At 39.8% G+C, this 23,322-nt stretch overlaps 1 protein-coding gene across 6 annotated transcripts in view; it reads right to left on the bottom strand.

Moving 5' to 3' along the window:
* Positions 1-23,322, bottom strand: part of GRIK1 (glutamate ionotropic receptor kainate type subunit 1) — a 174,534-nt gene that overhangs the window by 28,159 nt on the left and 123,053 nt on the right. For 4 of the 6 annotated variants that reach the window (XR_013926211.1, XM_080376538.1, XM_080376539.1 and 1 more), the window contains exons 8-12: positions 11,201-11,302; positions 10,406-10,450; positions 7,264-7,377; positions 5,846-6,049; positions 4,997-5,220 (exon numbers count right to left, since the gene is read on the bottom strand). Coding sequence is in view for 5 of the 6 variants with exons in the window: in XM_080376538.1 (XP_080232664.1) it covers positions 4,997-5,220; positions 5,846-6,049; positions 7,264-7,377; positions 10,406-10,450; positions 11,201-11,302 (689 nt within the window). In the remaining variant the exon portion in view is untranslated. The remainder of the gene's footprint in view (positions 1-4,996; positions 5,221-5,845; positions 6,050-7,263; positions 7,378-10,405; positions 10,451-11,200; positions 11,303-23,322) is intronic. The other 2 variants (XM_080376540.1, XM_080376541.1) reach the window with 1 other exon arrangement.

Raw genomic sequence — 23,322 nt, 5'->3', positions numbered from 1 at the left:
GCTGCTGCAGTGCCCCACGGCTTCCCTGCCCGCGCTGCTGACAGACAGACAGACATTTGCGGGGGCAGGGGGACACCTGGAAGTCACATGGCTGCTCCCTGGTAAAGCATTTAAAAAATAATGAAGGAGTAGAAGTCCTCTAAAGGCAACCATCATTAGCTGTCTGTAGCCGAGATGCTGGATGCTGAACGTGCTCTCCCTGCGCGAGGCTGCCACGGCAGTGGGACAAAAGGCTGCCAGTCCTTTGAAGGTATCTGGGAGCAATTGCAGTGCCTGTACATTATAGGGTCACGTTGTCGGCATTGCAGGGAGAGAATTACACAGAGGAGCACCTTTAATGGAAGAACTCTGCCCTATTTCCCGCACACCATCCTGCAACTGCAAACTGTGCCCCTTCTGCTCTGCACAACACTTGGCAGAGCTAAGTTAAGGACCATTTCTCCCCAAGGTACCTTGTCTGCTATTGCTTCCCACAGCTGTGTGGCTTGCTGCATACTTCCTCATAAAGTTTATGAATATAGCTTAAATTGACAATGTCATGCCCATACATTTTAATTACTGTTTTGACAATAAAGCATTGAATTTATGCACAGTTGCAAGCAGAGTGCCTTGCTTAGCTGAAGCAATGAACTCTGATTATAATGAACCCACTAATTGAAACAGTATGTAGCTTAGGATGCCATTAGCTGCACAATATTACCATTACTAGTACAATACTATTAAAAATCGTAACAAAAGGCACAGTTTTCAGGTTTAAGACACAACAGTTTTACATACACCAGTTAAAAGAAAAGCAATTACCAAATTATATGTTTCAGATTTGTTCTAGAATAATGGAAGCAACTGTTGTGTAGTAACAAAATTGTCCCCAACCCTGTTGGTGCACATTTGGGGAAACAACCTTAGCAAGAGACCCAGAATTAGGACCTGTAGGTTGCCTGAGCTGCCAACCGCCATAGAAGTGAAGAGGTCCCACGCTAAGCGTTCACCCACAGGGTCCCAGAGTGTTAACACAGGACAGTAAGAAGATGTACAAATAACTCTGCCTGACCTCACTGGGAAGTCCAAGGCTGGGACCTTGCATTGTTTCACACAACCACCATGTTCAGTAGGTTGGCCTCTAATGTCTCCATCACCGGAAGAGCAGAACAGCCATTGCTAGAAAGTGGCAATGAAATTCTGGCAGCAAAACTCTTCCTGCCAGACTGGATTTTTACAGCTCTAGGTGTATATATCAATGTGGTACCAGGGTATGTATTTCTTTTTCACCTTGAAGCAAAAGCTGATTTTCTTCTGTGTTTCTATTGCTGTGCCGAGCTCTAAGAAGAGGCTGGCTTCCAACGCAGCTCTATGTCAGTGCTCAGGCCTGCTGTTTTTCTGGCCATTCTTCCCTGGTTTTCTCCCTCTTTGGGCCTTGAGCAGTAGCTATGCTGAGTTTTCTGATAAAGATGAGATGCTCAAGGTCACCTAAGCACCTTCTTATATAGGCTCCGTGTGACATTATTCACCACTGGTGGCTACCTCAGCTACCTAGCTCTGCCATCATTCACAACATTGACACCAACAGCACAATTTATATGGCATTAACAGTAAAAGGAAATTTAGGCAAAAAATGCCTTGCTCATTCACCACCAGGGTACTTACAAAAAGAGTTTTTTCAGTCTGTAACCCTTCACAGTGATAAAAATTTCAGTGTTTGAGTTTAAAAATTAGTATAACGACAGTGCTACATAAGGCTCAAAGACAAATGAGAAATTATTCAGCTGCTGAAAAGTCTGAAGAAATAACAGGAAGATTATCCCAGTCTATGAAAATTATTCCCAAGTATTTGTCTTCCATGAACTGATGTCAAAATACTGTTAACCGTTTAATTTACTGTAGCAGTGTTAAAAAATGGATGCTTCCTGAGGTTCTTCAAACCAATCTAACCAATATTTGCTGAAACGTTCGGCAAATCTTACAGAAATTTTGATGTATTTGGAGACATGAACAGGTCTAGATGTGGACTGTAAGAATGGCTTAGCTTCTTGGAATAGATTAACATTTATAAAGTCTAAAGTAAATTAAGATGACATGTGAACACAATTTTGTGTAGTTCTTCAGCCTATGTAGTTGCCATCTAATCAGGCACTGCTTTTAGGCATCAGTTCAAAAAAGGCATTTGTTTCAGAAAAAAAAATAATCAGTTAACTGTTTTGCTGGACTAGTACGTTCTTTTCCTCTTTTCCTAGAATAGGTGGCTTATGAGAGTGATACGCAAACTTGTTATATTTCAGTTGTTACAAGTCAGATTTTGTGCTGTCTTATGAATATGTGTGGGTCTATACCTCTAATGACATTTAAGCCTTTTAGTTAATTTTAGCTAAATTTGACAAATAGGTAGAGGCCTTAGAGGTTATTATGCTTCTGCAAGTGTTGTGAAACGTTCCAATAGCAGCCCCACTAGGAGAGAAGCTGCAGGATGAGCTCACAATTTGTTATCTATCAGTTAATCTGCATGGGAAAGATCCCCTATAAATCCTTCAGCTGCAGGGAAAGCAAATAAACACACAAAGAAACTTCAATTGGCGATCACAATCCACCATGAGACACAAATCTGTAGGGAAATCAGGCTTCATTAATTACGCTGTTCCTGGAACTACTGCTTGTTAGAAAGATTCCGGAAACAAAATGTATCACAGTTACACAGAGCAAACCTATGGATTTACCCAAAGGCTACACTGTGATCTGGAGTAATATTTAACAACCAAGAAAGAAAAGCGAACAGGTTTCATAGACGATGATTTGTGAGCACTGTATGTTTCCCTTTGGTTTGCTCTGGGCCACACATCTGCATGTAGGCATCTCTGCGTGCAAACAGAGGACCCTGATGCTTATTTATTCTTGTAAACTCGATGCTGTTATTTAAAAAAATAGAAGCACTGAGGTTAACTCGGGCTCTGTTTTCCCTTCCGCCTGTTCTGAGGTGGAGAGAATTGTGGGATGTTTTTAGTTTTGGCACACAACTACAGAGAAGTCAATCTCTCACAGTGAAGCAGATTTAATATTAGTCATGAATGAGATCATGATTTGCATACAGTAAGAGCTATTATTTATGGTACAGTGAGCCACTGCAAGAGCTTGTGGGAAGTCATGACTAATCGTATACAGCCCCATAGGTGCCAGGGATGGATAAGCTCTTCCTTTTACCTAGAGCCAACACTAGTAAGTTAAACCATGATCTCTCCTCCTCAAATTCCCTCCTCCTTCTTCACATTCTCAGCAATTTAGAGGAAAAAGCAAATCCCACAAATTTCTGTGCTTTGGTACCAGTATAGAAAAACGCAAACAAGCAAAGCATTCACATAGGTTGTCCACCTGGAACAAGGGTTGTTCAGTGGACCACAGAGAAATGTATGTCCAGGGCCAGTCACTCTCAGCAGAACTGCTCATGTGAGTAAAAGTTTTGCAGGGCTGTGTCTTTTGATTAAAGGAAACCAGTGAATTGGAGGCAAAGCAGCAAGAGCTTAATTTGACCTGGCTCACACAGAAGTGGAAGTCAGGCACAATGTGATATATTATCAGAGTTAATTTTTCAGATTACAATTATTTCATGACTTTTGAATGAGGTATGTGCATGCATACATTGGAATATATACATTATTGCTGACTTCCTAAAGTCAAATGCCATTATTTGCAATAAAAACTGCAGCATTTCTGTAATTTTTGCTGTGATGTAAATGTGTGGACTTCCACTGATACACCACTTCCTTTCCTATATTTCATAGCATAAATGTTTTCTCAGGCTATTTTCCATGCACTTTATTAATGCGGAATATATTGTTGTGTATGCAAAACAATACATAGCGGAACTGGGGAAAGGCTTAATTAGGGATCCTCAGTAAAAGGAACCCCAATGTGAATGTCTGTGAAGCACTAATAAAAATATCTATGTTTTAATTCATACGAAGGCAATAATAAAGGATGAGATCAAATAAACAGAGTTGGAAATGAAATTCCAAGGCCACTATCTGAAGAAAAGGACAATAACTATGTCAATTTGGAGTCCAGGTGTATTCAAGAGCATAGAAAAAAAGTACGCCTCAAATGACCAATTTCCTCTGACAAGTTTCTAAGTTCATTTTCTTTCATGCTTGGTTTGCTCTTGTTTAAAGCCCTAGAGCAACTGACTCCCAGACTGTGGTCCATGCTTTCTGAAGGCCATGATAAGTAGCTTGTATCCAGGTTTGTGAGACCATATCAGCTGTCTAGAGTTTTTAAGGTAAAGTTCAATGATAAGGGTATAGTGCTCTGCTGGCCCTCTGGAGATGTGGCTGTGTGGTACACTGGCCCAGACATTTTCTGGCACACCTGCCTTTGCGAACTTTATGAGCTTTGGCTTCATCTGGAAAAGCAGTGTGTATGTGCTTATTTCCTGCTGGTTTTGAATGGGGACATGAGTGGGAGACTGCCACTGGCAGGCAGGGCACACCTCAGGGCAGCGCTGGGAGAGAGACCGGAGTATACTTCACCTTGCAGATTGTCCTCTCTGGGAAAAATGTGTCCCAGCCACGTTATTTTGTATTTTCAAGGGGATATTACCTGACCTAATTAACATCTTTCAGCAAAAAGGTGTTCACATCCTTTTTCTTACCTTTTACCTGTATGGACTGCTAGTGGGAAAGAGAGGTGCTTACATGTGAGTAATATAAAGTGCTTTTCAACATGTAGTCTGCTGAGGTGTTGTGCACTGACAAAGAAAGGCTGACACATTTCATCAGATATTTCTCTCCTTTCAGCCCTTAAGGAAAGTAAAATCTCATCACATTGCAATATATAAAAGTGATAGTAGTGTTGATGTGAAAACAGCAAGAGACTTTCTAGAACATTATGTTTTAGGGCTGGATAAAACCCTTAGGATAGTATTATACAACATCTAGTTCGCATAGCCCATGCAACACCTGCGGGAGGAGAGGTAGTTAATGTGGATGCATCTAAAACTACATCTTTGACTTACCTTGCAATGACAAAGAGGACACAACTGACTCCAAGGCAGGCTAGGAGAACATACATCCAAATATCAGGAGAAAGAGGGTTTAAAAAGGAGAAAACACCAGGATTTGTCCCGTTGGGTTTCCGATACAAGATACTGATTCCAAGAGTCATGAAGGGCTTGGAAAAATCAATTACTTTCTCTCTTACATAGGTAATAGTGAGAGGAGCAACGGCCAGATCAGCTTTCTGAAAACACAAAAGCGAAAATACTCATTCTTTTTCATGTTCATCACACTATGATCCCTTCCATTTTTTCCCCCAAGTATTAAAAGCTAAGCCAAATTAGAATATAAATCTGAAGAGTGCAACCAAATTTAACATTGATGGGGTGTTAGTTGGTACACAGTACTGTTTCCTCTTTTTGCAGGCAGAGGGAAATCTGTGACTTTCACATGAGTAGGAGAGGTATGACCAGGGGCATGGGGCTCGGTCCTTTGTAATGGGGCAGACTGCGAGTGAGGGCTGCCAGAGCGTCTGGGAAGGGGCATCCTACATCCACACGGCAGAGGCTGCCACAGGGGAGAGATGGGCTGGAAGCTTAGCCTTTGCTGTTGGAGTTTGTAGCCAAGGGGTGGACAGGACCCGTGCTAGGTCAGTGCCGTTGCCCCACTGGGGGTGGTTTCCCTCCACACCTGCAAATGGTTGGTTCAGATGTACTGGTGTAGAGATGACTTCCTGCTCTGACAAGTGTCAATAAAGACAGACCAGTGGCTCTAGAAAAATGAAAACTAAAGCAAATGTTTCATTTGGGCTGGCTTCATGTAAAGAGTACCGCAGGTGAAAGAAGAATGAAGAGAGGATTCAGACTTACATGATCTATGAGTTCTTTGACCATCCCATTCCACTCTCCTTTGTCATTCTGGGCTCCATATTTACCATCAGAAACTAGTTTGACCTCATAGATGAAGCCTAAAATATTTGACAGCTCCTTTAGTAGGTCCAGACAATAACCTTCGAATCTGTCATTTCCATACAAGGGCTTGTCAGACTTCTTGTACATAACATAGGGATCTTCCTATAGGAAAAGACAGTAGACATGTAGCAATAGAAATAAGGTTTTATTTTGGATTATATCAGTTTCCCTAAATTACGTTGATACTTTAAAAATGGATTGCAATTAGATGGAAACCAGTAATTTACTGTGTCCATTAAAAGCTGTTTTAGGTGTGTTAACAAATCAAGTGAATCAATTAGTGATAAGCAAAAGGGCCCTAATTTTCAGTGGAACAGACCATTCATAGCTCCCAGGAGCTTCAATTAAAGTAGTGCTTAGCAGCACCAAAATGAGACCCAAGATCCGTGCTCTACATTGTCCCATCCTAAGGGACAGGAAAGGATACTGAAGGAGACAGAAGCCTAAACAACAGAAAAGAGGATCATAAGGGGAATCTAAAATTTTATATTCTGTGGAAGATGAATCTTTATTGAAAAAAACCCTCAAATGTAGAAGGTCACTGTAAGTTGACTGGGTATTCACATGAGGGAATGGAGAACAGCATAGGTAGGTTGTAAAGTACCTTGTTGCTTTTCTGTTTAAAGGATTTTGGATAGAAGAATATCTGGGCAAGCAGGTTTCTGCAGTTTAATGTGGCAAAACACCTCTGGCAATAGAAAAGGAATGTAGAGGAGCCTTTGAGCTCTTTCCCTCCTCCTGAGGAATTAGGCAGAATAATTGAAAAAAAGTGGCATTACTGGCCAGGCAGAAAGCATGAGGCAAAACAACTCATAAATACCCAGCTGCGTATTTTCCATTTATCATAGTTAAGGCCATAACTCAGTCTTTCTATCTGCTCTTTGCTATTTTCTTTCTGTCCTCTTCATCTCATTGTCAGTAAAAAGGAAGGATGCGTAAGCACTGACTACAAAGCTGGGTATCTGTGTGTGATAATTCTTCTGGTAAGAAAAGTGTGCAGGGTTTGCCTCTGAAATATTGAAGTAAGCTAAACAATTCTGGAGGTGGAGGTTCCCAAGAGCCTTTCTTTGGCAGCAGTGTATTTTTGAATCGATCTTGTGGGTAGATGAACGTGTACGTCGATTCTGAGTCTACATCAAAAAAACTGCTTGAAAGCAGGCTAGTTTAACAAAGCATTTTTAGTGTGGAAGAAAACAGCCAAGGAGTGCAATGTGGAGGTGGCAAAGGTGGCCACAGAGAGCCCTGCAACTCAGCATCAGCAGTCCCTGCATCCTACAGTGTGGCTGGCGGTGCCACCTCTGCCCGGTGAGACCTACCAAAATGGTGGTGACGATCAGTGTCCGGTTAGCCAATGAATCCGTGATGTTGGTCGACCGATCCTTGTTGCTGTCCGTCATGTTAAGGCCACTGTATGAGTTCCAAACCCCGATCTGCACAGAAGAGAATGGGTGAGCGGCTGCCTGGTTGCAGTGAGCCGAAACATTTCCCTAAACGCTCACCACCTAGGAAAGGTGCACTGGCTCTAGTCACCACAGAAAGAGACACCAGCAGTACGAAATGCTAGAGAAGGGAAACAACTGTAGGTCTGAGTAAGGCAGCAACATCAAATGGCTGATTTAGAAAACAGGGAATATACTGCCCTTTCAAAAGCAGGTGGAAATGAACAAGCTGTAAGAGTATAAGGCATGTCAATACGGTGGCATACTAGGCAATTTGCTACAAAAGTGGAACATGTTGACTTTGTTTCCTGCTAAAAAATGTCAAATGTCTGTTTTTATGATTTTTTAAAAAAATTTGTAAATGGTAGAGTTGAAACATATGGCAAGACCTCTCTCTTCCAATACAACAGATTAAAAGCTTGAATAAATATGTTGAGGCAGATTGATGGATGCATTGGCCTTTTGCTTCCGCTGTGCCTTCAGCAGGTTTAGCAAAGATTATTCTGTCATTTCTTGAATGCTATGTATGTCAGAGCTATCAAGGTGATACCATTTCACACACTGATCAGTGTTTGTTCAGTAAATACAAGTGACCAAAGGCAAATTCCTTTCTAGCCCCAGAGATATTGACAAATTTCAGTATTTAGTGCCCAATCCAAAGCCTCAAGGGGAAGATCTTTGTGATTTCAGTGGATTTGGATCTACACCTTGTGAAGGCAGAAATTATAAGCCTGTTGATTTATTCAGATAAACATTTACTTAAACACAATGAAAGTATCTTTTTTTTTTTTTTTTTTCTCCTTTGGATTTACTTACATAGCATGGCTGAGGGCTGATGTGAGAAAACTCCAGGCAAGGAGCTGGCTCATGCGATTTAGCTTGTATCGGAGATTTGTAGAGAGCAAGAGACAGGTGGCTTGGGGCACTGACACTGGCCATCCACAGAGCCCTTCACATCCCTGTGCTGCTCTGCCAGCATGTTTCAGCTCTACCTGAGAGGGAACCACTTTCAGATCCTCCCTTCTGGGATTTTCAGTAAAGCTGCCAACTAAGTCTAAGACAAAACTGACTGACTTGCCCGGTGCACTGAAGGTCTCTATCTGCAGTCAGATGCCCAGTCATTTCAGACCCAGGCTGGGCTCTTTGTTTTTTGTTTTTTGTTTTTTTTTTTTTTGGGGGGGGGGCTGTTAACTGAAGCAGAGATGGCATTGCTTTTGTACCAAACCCAGCAGATTAGTTTGTGCCTGCTGAGTATGGATTTGGGGTAATAACTGTATTATTTCAAACAAACTTTGGGTTTGTGTCCCTGGGTGCCATTACTTTCACCTTTCACAAACTTTGTTTCCAAGGTATCCTTCATGGGATAGTCATGCCGTTTTTTAAAATTAATTATTCAAGCATTTATCAGTCATTCCTTTTGTTTCCAAAAGTAGATCAGGTTGGGAAATTGATCTTTAAAGTACACAGGAAATAAAATGTTGGATATTATGATAGCTTGTGTCAGGAATACAGCAAATAACCAGTGCCCTTGAATTTACATCAGGGTGGTTGAGTTTTTGCCATTCTGCTCATTGTTATGGACTTGATATGCTTTTATCGGCTCACAGCAGGGAAGAGGAGAACAACTATGAAGAACATGGAGTGCCACAGTCACAGTGCATACAAAACACACCAGAAGAGACCACTCTATGTCTGGATAAAAGAATGACACCGCAGGTCAACCTTGATTAGAGTGATGGAGGAGGTTGGAGGGGCACTGGAAGAATGAGATCAAGGTAGTACATCACTATGGTGAATCCGGGGGATTTATTGCAGTTTAGTGACAAGTTTGAGAGGTGTCATATGTCCTTCTCAGCAAGCTTGTGCTCTGAACCAGTTGTAATTTGGTTTAAATCAATTCAGCGTAACACAAAGTGCCTAGAGTCAAAAGGGAGAGTGGTTCAATAGCATTCTGCATGTCAGGTAGGATGATCTATTCACCAGTAATGAGGGAAATGGAGGTCTTTGTGCCTCAACCTGATTCACTGGAAGATTAAAACAAGGTTATGAAGGATGTGCTTTATAAGAATACCAAATGAGTGCTGTAAGATGTTTTACACTGGTCTACTCTGTGGCATTAAAAAACGTCCCAAAACAACAAAAACCCAAAACCTTTTTAAACTGTGAATGTGGGAGGAGTGGGAAATAACATCTGTGTGAAATATGTACAAAATATAATTCAAAGCATTATAAGAAATTTTTATTTTGTGACTGCAGAACGCTTTAAAGGTGGTGAATGCAGTTGCTATCGTCTCCTTAAAGAATGGCAGCTGTGGGTTGTACCTCCAGTGGGGAGCAGCGCATGAAGCTGGTCTCTGACTCCCACTTTGGTGCCTTTTCCACCAGGCAGAGGCACCTCATGTTAAAAGAGGGATGAGATTCCTGGGGTAATTTAGATCTTTTATAAACAAGCTTAGTTCCAATTTCCACACGTTAGTGAATGTCAGCACCCACTTAATCATCTATATTATTTTCTGTAAGGAGCTAATAACACACTTGTCAAAATTTTGAGTCAACAATACTCAAACATTGCCTGCACAGTATGCATTTTGTGGGAGGCAAAAAAACCCACAACCCCAGACGTTAAAACAGTCCTTGCTGCTGATGTTCACTTGAAATGGTGTAAATTTACCACTCATGGTGAATCTTAGGTGAATTAGCAAGGATAACAGCTGAGAAAAGGACTGCTTTTGCTGCAGGCAGGAGCCTCTACTCAAAGAGGGAAAAAGCACAGCTCCTAAGAAATAAAATAATAATTAAAAAAATGTTTTGGTGAAAATGCTGAATCCTGACAAGATCTTTTTTACTGTTTGGAATAAAGTGTCTCAAGTTGGAATGAAACCTATTCTACCAGAAAAAATGATACTTTTGAATAGACTGTTGTCTCTAAACTGCAATATGAGAGTCACTATCAAAACCCAAAGGATGAGTCTGAGGACCCAGCCCAAAGGTTTTTTGCATCACCTGTCTGTGTACAAACCTTCTTCCACACTTTATATAAATGATTAGAAACCTCGCCAGCAGCCTTGGTACAGAGAAAAATAAACAGAGTGCTTCATTAAAAATGAAAAGAGAACCAGTCTGGAGAGCTGTGTGGGAGCAATTATACGTAAAGTCTCAATTAACCCCTCAGCAATTATCATTCAGTCAAGCCAGTGTAGGCAGAGTAAGGGACAGCGCTGTCTCCAGCTGACATGAGCTGGTGGCGTTCCCTGTGTTAGGGATTTTGGATACCCCCAGCAGCCACCTCCCAGGCGGTGGTGGAGGGAGCCCTGCGGTGCCCATCGGGAGCCTGTGTTTGCTGTCCAAGGGCCAGGGAAAAGGAAAAAAACCTAATCTAATCTCAAAAACATGATGAATTTTTAACATCTCAGCTCTCGTTGAGGTTATTATTCCAGCACCTTCTTTCCTCTCTCCCTCATGTCACATTTACTAAAAGTAGTATATGTAAGATAAGTCTAGGTTTTATCTGTATATATGAATTTATCACACCAAGTTATAGCGGCAAGAACTGAGGATAATGTGCACTTAAAATAATTATTTCCATTCAGATAAACATTGCTAGTCTCTAATTCCTATCCCATACCCTGAATTGCAAGGTATGCATTGTAAAATAATAAAAAACCTTATTAGCTCTGTTTTAACTCTGACTTAAATAATCCTGAGAGTATCTGTATTTACCCCAAGCGTGGGAGGTTCAAGCTGAGCAGAATGGCCTTTCCTACGCCCCTGTCAAATGAGCTTTTTGTCATTGTTTTACTTAAGATCTGGTTACCTTTTCCGTTCCTTCCTCCTTGAGGCTAATAATGTCCAAATCGAAATCCTTCCGTAAGCCGTCCGTTTTGTTGAAGGTGATGCGCCCTGTTAGACCATCCCACTGTGCCTGTGTGAATACAAAAGCACTCCTCCCTGTAACGATTAGTACGAACTACTCCAAAGCCATAATAAATTTTGCATTTTAGTTTAACAGTAGCATTGAATCACTTCCAAATCATTTTTTTTAAAGATGTGTGGCTTTGTTACTTCAATAAAAACCCCTTTCTTCAACTTTTTTGTTATTTAGTTTCTCTTCAATATGTTTTGTATTTTACAATCAGGCACAAGTTTGTGACAGTTTATATGTATTCATTTACATATGTCTGGTATTGTATTAAAAAAGGTATACTGTGAAAGGAAAGAAAATGAAAATGAAATATGCACTACACGTGCCCAAGGATGGGGCAGTTCTGCACTGCGTGTCATGATTTAACCCCAGCTGGCCAATAAGTACCACGCGGCCACTTGCTCACTCTCCCCCCACCCCACAAGAGGATGGGGAGGAGAATCAGAAGAAAGATAAAAATCATGGATTGAGATAAGAAGAATTAAACAGTTAAAATAGGATATAATAATAATAGTAATGAAAAACCCAAGGGGAAAATCCCCAAGTGATGCAAATGCAATTGCTCACCACCCACTGACCGATGCCCAGCCAGCCCCCCAGCAGCGACTGGCAGCCCCCAGCCAACTCCACCCCAGTTTATATACTGGACATGATGTTCTATGGTATGGAATATCCCTTTGGCTAGTTGGGGTCAGCTGTTTTGGCTGTGTCCCCTCCCAGCTTCTTGTGCACCTACTCAATGCTGGAGCATGGGAAACTTGAAAAGTCCTTGATGTAGAGTAAGCATTACCTAGCAACAACTGAAGCATCAGTGCATTGTCAACATCATTCTCATACTAAATCCAAAACACAGCACTGTACCAGCTACTAAGAAGAAAACTCTATCAGAGACAAAACCAGGACAATAAGAATTCACCATGAAATTAAAAAAGGAGTCTGATTTGTCCAGGCTTTGGGTCTGAACCTTGGATTATGACAGCCTAAATCCATCAGCTTTTTTAGCCCAGCTTAGGACCTTCTAAGTTCTCCATGGTGAATGGGTAACAAATGGCAATCAGTGCTGAATAGGACCCCCCCAGAAAGTCCTTAGTGAAGGAAGGTAGCTAACCATCCCAAGTCACCGAAGCTTTCTCAACACTGCAGCTGTGCATTCACTAGCCTCATGTGATAGATGCTTCCTCTGCTACTCATGGACAAGAAATCCAGATTTTTCCCGGAAGAGAAAAACGAAAGAAGGGCTTTTGTCTTTCTTACTTGATTTCTTGGACATTTTGTGGTTAAACATCCCCCACCAGCATTGGACTCCTAATGTCCTGGACTTTGGTGAGCTGTTTCACTAATCCCCACTCGGTTTGCACTCCCAAGTAAGAAGACACAAGTTCCCAAGTCAGCAAACAAGGTGTATCATTCCTAATTGCAGAGCGCTGCCACTGCCTTTACAGTGTAAGGTACACAAGTCTTACATACGTGTTTAAAGTACAGCATTATGTGTTGCATATGATCAGGTTTGGTCCAGGAAGCATTTTACAGTTCCATCATAATTAAGTGAAATCACATTTTCATTTTTAAAATATATTAAACATTAGTTTAAATATTTAACAGAGTAAGTTAGATTGGTGGACTTCGTATATCAGTTTGTATAGCCACGACGATTCCCTGTGCTGGGGAAAGCTTCTTCAGCGCAACAGAACAGGATCAATGTCCAGAACTAACTTTCCCTGCAATTTAAGTTTTTTGTATCTTGTAAGCTTCCCAACAAGCTCACTTTCTTTTAAATGAGACCTGTCTCTCATACAGCCCCTGTTTTGTCTCCAAGGCTGAAGCTTACATATAAAAGAAAGTATTTTCTGGATTTCAAACTGCGGATGATTCTTATAACTTATTTTTGGGAGCTCCCACATTAGACAGAATTATTTAAAGATACAAGAAAGGCTGATGACAAATGATGTCATAGCTTCTTCATGTGTGTCATCCACATAATTCTTAAATTACAAGCTTTTCTACTGCACATTGTTATTTGTTTCATTTAATTTGCTGTGGACCGATGACATAAGGAAAATTGCATTACAAATCAGCAGACTTACAGAATGGTGTCTTCCCTTCCTGTTAAACCTAAATTCTAGCTCTGAATCTGAAGGATTTAACCTTAGATGCTGGAGTGTTACTACCATGTGTGCGAGACAGCTCTGGTGTATCTAGGATTTTGCAGAAATATAGCAGGATTTTGAAGCATGCTTAAGTAAAATAAGAATGAAAAGCACAAATACAATGAAATTGCTATGAGACCTTCCATCTTAATGGTGCGTGAACACACAAAAATCTCAGCTGTAAACAGTGAAACACTTGTGGTTTTGTCTGCTGATATAATTAAGATAGCACGAGAGGACACATAATGAATTTCATTATATAATACCTCTTTTCCAGTCTGTCTTTTTATTACTGTGACATGACCCCCATCTTTTATTCATGAAGATGGAACATTTTTTAAAATATGATCTTTAGAGATCAATTACTCCTCAGAGGGCAATTTACTTATGTGAAATGCTCAGATTTATTGATTACATATCAGATGCTCAGCTTCTCTGCTAACGTGATATGATCTTGAATAAAGGAACCAATATGTTATTTTTGGAAATGGTATCAGGAGCCTGCATCTCTATTTTCATAAAAAAGATTCATATGGTGAAATGCTAGCTCACTTTTGAAAATAGGCATCGGTGCTTCTACCCCCACACTAAAAGAAATGGAAGGAAAAAATGTTACAAGGTGCATAGGTGTATGCTTACATTTCAGGGTAGCAGAGAAGTGCAAATAGCTTTTGTCTAACTTAAGTTCCACTTAGACCATCAAATAATGACCCAAATGTGACTTAATTTGTAAACAGAACTCAGGGAACATTTCTCAGGAGAGTTAAACTAAAATATTGAAGTTTTTTTCAGACCTTAATTCTGAGGCACACGTTTCAAATACCATTTGAATTCTAAACTTAATTTCTGATTTTTATTTTATTTATTCTAATTAAAAATAAAACATTTGGGTTTGAACCCAGTGAGCATAATTTTATTTCTGTCTTCAAGACAGTTGTGGTGCCTGTGTAGGCAGCACATCTAGACAGAGAGGTGATGTTTCTGTCCTGATCAGAAACAAAAGTTTTCCTTAAGAAACTAGGAACCTATGGTCCATCCCAGGCCATCTGATATCTACGGTAAAACTTCCAAGCTTCTAATACGACTTTAGTCTAGAGCACAATTGCCTGCTGCATGCAAAGACAGTGAATTGCATCGTTGTTCCAAAATCATAGCTGCATACCACCACGTCTAGGTGTCTGTCAGGTAAATCAAGGATGCGAGTACTTATTAAGGTGCCGTGTTCAGGCAAACAGAATAGGCAGCAATTTAACAAACAGAAATGAAGCAGAACTTTCTGAGTAGTCAGAAACCACATGACCGTTTAACACAGCAATGAGATTTCATGCTTTTATATGCAAGATTTATAGCAATTTTAATGTTTCTAGTGACACTCATGTTAAATGTTACAGGATATAATAGAAGTTGGATTGGAACCTATTCATGTAATTCATCAAAAAAAATTGCTTTTTTGCACTCTGTCCTTACTTTAATATTGGAGGAACTAAGGGCACAATATGAAACTCTTAGGGAGAGAATACATTTTTTGTTTTGTTTGTATAATTTTGAGTAGAGCTTGTAGCTTAATTAAAAAAATGCGATTTTCAGTGGCTTCTGCTTGTAACGTCCTTTGCTTGGCTTAGATCCCAAGGTTGCAAGCTGCCTCTGACAACAGAACCATGAGGAAATGCTGTTCTTTCAGGAGTTTGGTTAGCAGTAGAGCAATCCAGTGTCCATCTTGTGTTCAAAATAAAGTATCGCATTCTTCAATACTATGTTTTATCAGTTAATTATTATTCCTATTTCTAAGTTGTAAACAATTGATGACTTGCTCCCATTTATTAAACAAAATGGGGAATTAACTCAATATGTTGGTTTCAACTGGTAGTTGAGAAGCAAACCATTCAGGACCAGCAGCTACTCAGATCTTTTCTTAATAAGCATTGCAAAGGCTGTAGACAGAACAGATTACAGATAACTCTTCAGTCCTCTATGAAGGCTAAAGGTTACCTGACATGGCAAAAATACCCAAAGAAACCTAATTAAAACTGTGAAACTTTCTATCTTTACTACTTTAAAAAACTAAGATTGTAGGCTAACTACAAACTGAAATCTGGGTTTAAATAATGAAATTACAATATTAGTTTCCATATAAATATATTGATGGAAAATCATAACAACAGGAAAATGAAGCTGACTCAGCTCCTAAGAGCAATCACTCCAGAAACTTGCTTCAGATCACACCACCGTCATATGGCCTTTATATAAATTTCCACTTCATCATCTTGAACCAATTACAATAGCAGCCTTAGTTTCAGCCAAAGCAAGTCAACAGTTCAATCACAGAATCAATTAGTTCAGCTGCTACCAGACTTACTAATGTAAAACTACAGGTACATTTCATATTCTGTTTCTTTTGTCTCTACCAGACCTCACTTGCATTCCCAGATTTGTATTAGCAAGACTGACTACATCAAGAAATCATAATGCACAGTGTATATAATCCATTGACTGAGTAAATATTCAGCTTGATGATATAGCCCCAATGGGATATAACTGATTTTGTAGTAGATACTGTATTGCAATACTGCACACAAAAGTGTCAATCTTTCTCAGACAAATTGATTATGGTTTTATTGTGTTTGGGTTTTTTTAATATAGGTTTATTCAAATATTTTAGTTAACAGTTTATCTGCCTATGGCGTATTTTCTCTTCCTAAGTCCACTGTCGCAGTGACTGACAGATACTGGATAGCTGTGTTTCAGATTAGACAACTTTAAATTTTTCAAGGTCCCTTTCAAATTGTTCATAGTGCCCTGGCAATACAAAAATGCAAAGGCATAATCTTATTTTAACATTCTACACTATCATGTTTAATAAAGTTTCAGAATGTGCAGACTTTTCCATTCTTCTATTGATACTCCACTTATTTCAATAACGTGTGAAATACAAGTTTTTCTGAACCTTTTCTTTAGACCTCCACTTGTAATTAATCAAGCAATCTCTTTAGAGTTTCAAACTCAAGTTCTAACCTTTTACTGTTCCCACTATTCAAAAAATAAGACCCGCTATTTTGAATGTATGTCCAGAGCTAATGCTAGAAAAAAACATCTGAGACACAAATACGCGGCTGGAAATGCAAATAAAACTGTGACTGTATTACTGAGAGAATGTGTGTACATATTGAATCTGCTTTAAATGGTATAAGAAGAAAGTGTCATAACTCTTATTTTTTTTTAAAAAATATATAGACAAAAGGAGTTGATAAAGCTTCGGAGTGAAAAGCTAAGAAGAAAAGCTATTTCAGCACAGAATTGTGGCAGAAAATGAATTGTTCCATTGTTCAGCTTCAAACCCCTGCACAAAACCATTTCAAGCTTGACTTTGTGCAAGTTATTCAAGAACTTTGCATCTGCTGCTAAAGTCTGAATTATTGTTTAATATGAAAGTATCATAAATTGATGATAAACATCATCTTATATAAAGACTTTTGGAGATAAGTGCAATGCTAAATTACAGTCTTCTTCATTCAAAAGCCTCACAAACTCATCTGGGCACACACCCCAAAAAAAACCTCTACCACAATTGACTTGAGAAATTCCCCAAGTAGACAATGGGCCATATTTAGTTACAGATTCTGTAAAACAGTCTCTGTATTTTCTTATTTCTCTCTCTTGCTGTTTGTTTGCAACATTTTGAAACCTTATCCTAAAGCCACACAATCAGCAGTTTTTCTACAGATTTAATGGGAGCGTGGAACAGGGATGGGTTAGCTGGGCTCTTCAGTGTGGGAGAAGGGCATTCAGAAGCTACAGTGAAGCCTAATTGAAGATAAGAATATTTTTCTTTATGCTCAGTTTTTTCAATGGCATTATCTTGACCTTTGGTAGGTTGTTTTCCCAAGCACGTTAAAGGTAACCTACAAAGCCAAGTATAATTGGACTAATTTTTTTTTTATTATTATTTTTTATTGGCCAAGTATATTTGTATTTTTAATTCTTGGTGTTATAATCTGCTTATTATCAGAAGTTACTAGGCAAAACTGAACATCAGTTATTGATCTAATGTACATTTCTAATTAACCACAGTTTTGAAGTAAAAGGTAATAATTTACACCACAATCATACCATTGTTTTTCTTGCTCTTTTTAATGATGAATGAAAAAAATAGAAAAAATTAATGGCAATCATCTGGAATTCAGGAAGCATTAGTATTCAACTCCCCAAATTATGCTTGCTCATTTACCATTGCATTAGTGGCAGAGACATGCTAACATCTTGGTCTTTTGGACCTATAAAGCTTCTAAAATGAATGCATTATGTGTTTGGACTGAGATTAGGAAATTCATTCTGCTTCTGTGCTGGTTACCAAAATGAGAAACTTGAAAGGAAATCAGTCTTGTCCTGAAGAGAGATTTTACATCATAATTTCCTTCAGCCACCATCTCACTAGAACATTTTCCTTCACCTAAACAGCAACCTAGAGTGAATGACTGCAAAGCAACCTCCACAAGTGCTACTGTCTCCATGCCACTATAGGTAAGCTTCCTTCAGCTTTTAAGAAAAGGTGGCAGATAAGTACATATGGGGACCTCAACATATCAGGTGCACCAGAGTGACAGACCTGTTCTGTTTAGTCAGTATTACCTGCTTATAAAGAAGGTGAACATCTACTTTAGTTTTGAACCCAAAGGGATTCTGATGAGGGCTGTGGTACTAACTGACATCCAAATGGAGAGGTTGGCAACGACGTCTTTTCCATTGGGTCTTAGACTTATTAACAGAGCAGAACTCTGATGGTTACAGAATTATTAACAATGATTAATGCACATATACTGAGGACATTAATTGTGTTTCTTGATGGTAAGGGACAAGACAGCGAGTGAGCTCTTCTCATGGTTCCTCCCCCCACCCCCCCCACCCCGCCAAGTTTTGCTTCTTGAACACAAAATCAGGTATCCGAAATTTTTTTAAAACATAGGCACGCCTAAAACTACTGTAGCCACACACTCAGAATACGGATCACTTTTTGCCACAATATCTTCCAACACCATAAATAATAATACTGCTATATACTAAACAAAATGTCATGACCAAGGAAAAGTTCACTTTAATTTTCCTTTGGTTTTCTATCCTTTTGGAAGAGAAGGCTCCTGCTTTATTAGAATTACAGAGACACTTTATAGATTTAAGTCATAGTGATATTGCTTCTAGTTAGAGTGGAAAACATAATGTGCTATGAGCCACACATCAACTTATCAGCTCTTACAATTAATCCTCTTATTAAAAGAGATCCTCAAGGATTATGGAATTTACTGAGTTAGTGTATGGCTTTTCCATTATCCTGGTCCAGATCTAACATAAGAGATATAATAAAAAACATTTCAACATTCACCATTACAGGATTTTATCTATCCCACTGAAAACCATGATGCTTCTTATTCTCTTTACTCTGAAGAGGTCCAGGACTGGAACAGTCACACACTTTCACTAAACAGGACTGGAACGGAAAAGAGGGTGTGTGTGGGAGGCTTGTTCTTAGGAAACTGTTCAAGCAGCTGTTATAAGACTGAGCACACCCCTGCTGTGAAACAAGAGAGGGAAATATTGAAGGGGGATTTCTTAGGCAAGTCAGAGGCTGTTCTGTGAGCCACTCCAGAGGACTCATTTCCAGAGCAGTGGCTGACCTTAATGACATTCAGGGATGGTCATATGAAACATTTGTGGTGTGACAAATTTGACAGATGAACCCTGAATACTTGAGGATGACAGCTTAGGTGGGTTCATTTCAGAGCATATGTTTGAAAAGCTTTTGAGTTCCTTTAAAGCTTACACCTATCAGATCGCTTTATATCGATACCAGAGATGAGGGAGTAGGCATGAAGAACTGGAAGGGAAGGTCAAACTGCCAGTTACTCTTCCTAGTAAGAGCAGTCTGTCTTATCATGCACGAACATGACTGACACTGAAGCGCCTAGGTGAGTGTAGTGGTTTAACCCCAGCTGGCAACTAAGTACCACTCAGCCCCTTGCTCACTCTTCCCCCCCTCCCCCTCCCTCCATGGGTGGGATGGGGAGGAGAATCAGAAAAAGGTAAAACACGTGGGTTGAGATAAGAATAGCAAATATATAATAACAACAACAACAACAACAGTCATGAAAACAAGCGATGCACAATACAATTGCTCACCACCCACTGACTGATGCCCAGACAGTCCCTGAGCAGTGATCAGCTCCTGGCCAGCTCCCCCCAGTTTATATACTGGGCATGATGTTCTATGGTATGGAATATCTCTTTGGATAGTTCAGGTCAGCTGTCCTGGCTGTGTCCCCTCCTGCGTTCTTGTGCACCTGCTCCCTGGCAGAGTATGGGAAACTGTAAAGTCCTTGATTTAGAGTAATCATTACCTAGCAACAACTGAAACATCAGTGTGTTATCAACATTATTGTTAACACCAAATCCAAAACACGGCACTGTACCAGCTACTAGGAAGAAAATCAACTATCCCAGCTGAAACCAGGACAGTGGGATTACTGTTGACTATGAACTTGGAAACCATACCTTTACACTACTGTGTTAATGGAGATTGGGATCCCATAGTAACAGGTATCACTTGCACAGGCAAGACAGTATGTAGAGAAATCCTGTTCCACACAGCTAACAGGCTATATACACTAAGTAGACAAAGGCTGTCATCCATCTTTTATGGAGGGGAATCACAGCATTTTCTGCTACAAGACTTCTTCAACTACATTTTAGGTCCTGCCCCTTTTCTTTTAGAGTGATGTAGCTACAAGCATGGATGGTGAACAGCCTGATCATATCAGCACTCTGGAAGTGCCTATCAAGCAATAACCAGTTTGCCTCGTCAGATAACCACGGCACAGGTTTTGGAACTGTCCTGAAGTGATTTGCTCATGGTTGCAGTGTCCATGTAGAGCCAGGAGCCAAAGCCAAAGCTCTGATGTTCCTGCCCATCATCTTGAGTGGGAAGTGTCCTCCCTAACTGAGCTGTTGTCCTATTACAGTGACATTGACCCACTGAACAACGGGGTTGAAAAGGAGCCTCTGTGTGCTTATGTAGTGCAAAGCACCACAAATCAAAGCTTCATTGAGCACTGTGCTCCACCTGACATAATGGGACACAAGTGCCGGCAAATCTGTGAAGGAGTAGGAGGTTGTGTGGCTGAGGAACAGATTGTTCCAATGAGAGTACACTACTCCAAAACCTACATCATCTGCATTTAACAGTTATCTTGGAAGTTCTTTGGAACAAAGGCCATGCACAGTGATGTGACTAGGTGAGTACAAGTGAGTATCATCCACTTCAGGCCATGCACTAACACTTCAATTGAAATATCAGTGTGGATAAATGATGAGCACTTTTAGTAGGACAGGACATATAGAATATGTTCTGAAAAAAAAAGGTTTGTATAGCAAACATCAAAGTATCCGCCTTATAGTCAGATAAAATCACATTGTAGTAATTCTTGCTCGTTTTTTATAAAGAAATATAATTTCCAGGTAGTATTTAAGAAAGTAAAAACAGAATGGAAGAAAACATACATAATCTTTTTCTCAGATTTCTTGTTTTGATTTTAGATATCACAGTATCAGAACCTTGCACCTAACTTTTTTAGCAATTCAATTTGTATTTATTCTTAGTCTGCAAGTTCTAGGACCATTATTTTGCAATCTGTGCATAGATTGTTCTGTAAATTAAGTGATTTTCCAATTGAAATTTGATTTCAGAATAGGAATCCCTATGGGCATTAACCTCAGCCATACCTTATCTTCTTGGAAAGCTGACCTTTATTTCCTAATAAATCATCATGAGATGCAAGACTATCAGTTGTTTTGTTTGTTCTTTTAATTAAGAGTCTCCAGTTCAAAGTAACAGAGAGTAATAGGCTTATATCAGAAATGCATCTGTTACTTTAAGGACAAGAAGTAAGTTTTTAAAAAGTAGCACAAAGAAAAATGTTTGTTTTAATGAGTGCATCAAATCCTAATATGAAATTATCTGGTGAGAGAACTCCTACCAAAGTAATTAACTGCTTTTCTTTGAATCACCTAAATATTGCAGCTCCAGAGCCTGGAGACTAACTGCAGCCAGTATCTGTAGACGCTGTAATTGACTCAACACTAAAACACAATGACAAAGATGCAGCAGAACAGATGCTATTTCACATTTTGGAGTCAAAATATTGTCATCTTTCCCCAGCCACATGCATAGAGATTTCTATGCAGCAGGAAGATTGGGTGACACACACAGATCCTTCCTCAGACAGCAGGGGAGATGGTGAATTCCTGGGTCTTCCGAAATCCAGAGTCTTGTACTGCTCACTTGTTTCTTTGTTCCACTCTGTAGATTTTTAGTCCCATGAAAATACTCTTACATGTTGACTTTGGTAAAAACAAAAGACCATGAAATAAAATAAATGTTCTGTTCTCTTACAAGATTTTTTTTTACTTCTTTGGAGATGCTGCTAATTGTAACCAAGAAAATTTGACTAATATCTCCCCAGGTGGATCGCTTTCCCTTCTGTCTTATTTTAAATTCATACTCTCTTGTAATGAAAAATCTTCAGTTTCTCCTTCTTCCAATGATGTTCTCTGTTTGTTTTGGATTTAGTTAGTTATGATCAAGAATCCCCTGAAAATTTCACCTTGTGATTTGATACCAGTTAATCAAGACTTTGTATGTTCCTGTCACTTTCTCAAAATGCTAATCAGCTCATCTAATTTGGTCAAAATCAAACTGGATGTGGTTGTGCCATACTTATTAGTTCTGCCTTCTTCTCCCTGCACTGGAACTTCCCAGGAAATCTAGGATTCCAAGGATGGCTGGTTGCTTCCTCCATGCCATGAGAAAAACAAACTGGCAGGACCTCACCTACACTGCTGGATCAGAATGAGAGAGTAGGAACTTGTCACCCATCTAAAGTGCTGCATATATGTCAAACAGTTCAGAGATTGAAAGGATTTACATCAGGTGTCCTCAAACTACGGCCCGTGGGCCGGATACGGCCCCCCAGGGTCCTCAATCCCCCGGTATTTACAGACCCCCCTCCCCCCCGCCAGGGGTTGGGGGGGGAACCAAGCAGCTGCAGATGACGGCCTGCCACTGCATCCGCGTGCCGGCCCCCTGGTTAAAAAGATTGAGGAGCCCTGATTTAAACATTCAAACATGCATGTGCTGAAAAATACCCCAATATCTGAGAGCTGCAATACAGCACTAAAACTGTGAGAAAACAGAGAAATTTACTACTTTCTTATTGTAGAACAAGCAGGTCTAGGATAAGCATGCATATAGCAGGTAGATGAGATGGGAGTTTGTAAATCATTTGTACACTCTCAGCACAGGGGAGGTACACATGCAGCTGGTTTTGGAGGTGAGTGTGTGCTAGCAGGTGACTAACATATCGAATCATCTTCCCTCAGAAGAAATACTGCAAAGAAGTTGAGCCTGAGGCTCGAAAGATTTACAGTCATAGCAGTCCCTGTATGACCAAGTCCACCCATCTTGTTGCTTTCTAAGGTGATCAGTCTACATAAAGGAGTGGTTCAGCTAAGAGGATTGTCAAGACTTCTTTCCTGTGGTGCAGACCTTCCCAGCTCCTTTTGTAATGGCTGGAAATTTTAACATCTCCCTTTTCCCCAGTCTTCCTAATTATACTGATGAAGAGGCCTCTTTCTCTACAGAGCAAGGCTAAAATTTGTTTAAATGCCTTGAGTTTAGAAGAAAAGATTCCAGGAATTAAATTCTTCTGCATGTAGGATAAGGGTGGGGTTTTTTAATTTTATTTTTGTAAATAAGAAATATGAAATAAAAACTTTTACAGCCAATGTAACCAGAACACAGAGTACCACACTCTGAATTGCCAT

The sequence above is a fragment of the Falco punctatus genome (assembly GCF_963210335.1).
Source record: "Falco punctatus genome assembly, chromosome: 2".
Classification (NCBI taxonomy): Eukaryota; Metazoa; Chordata; class Aves; order Falconiformes; family Falconidae; genus Falco; species Falco punctatus.
This window is presented reverse-complemented; position numbering and strand designations above follow the sequence as displayed.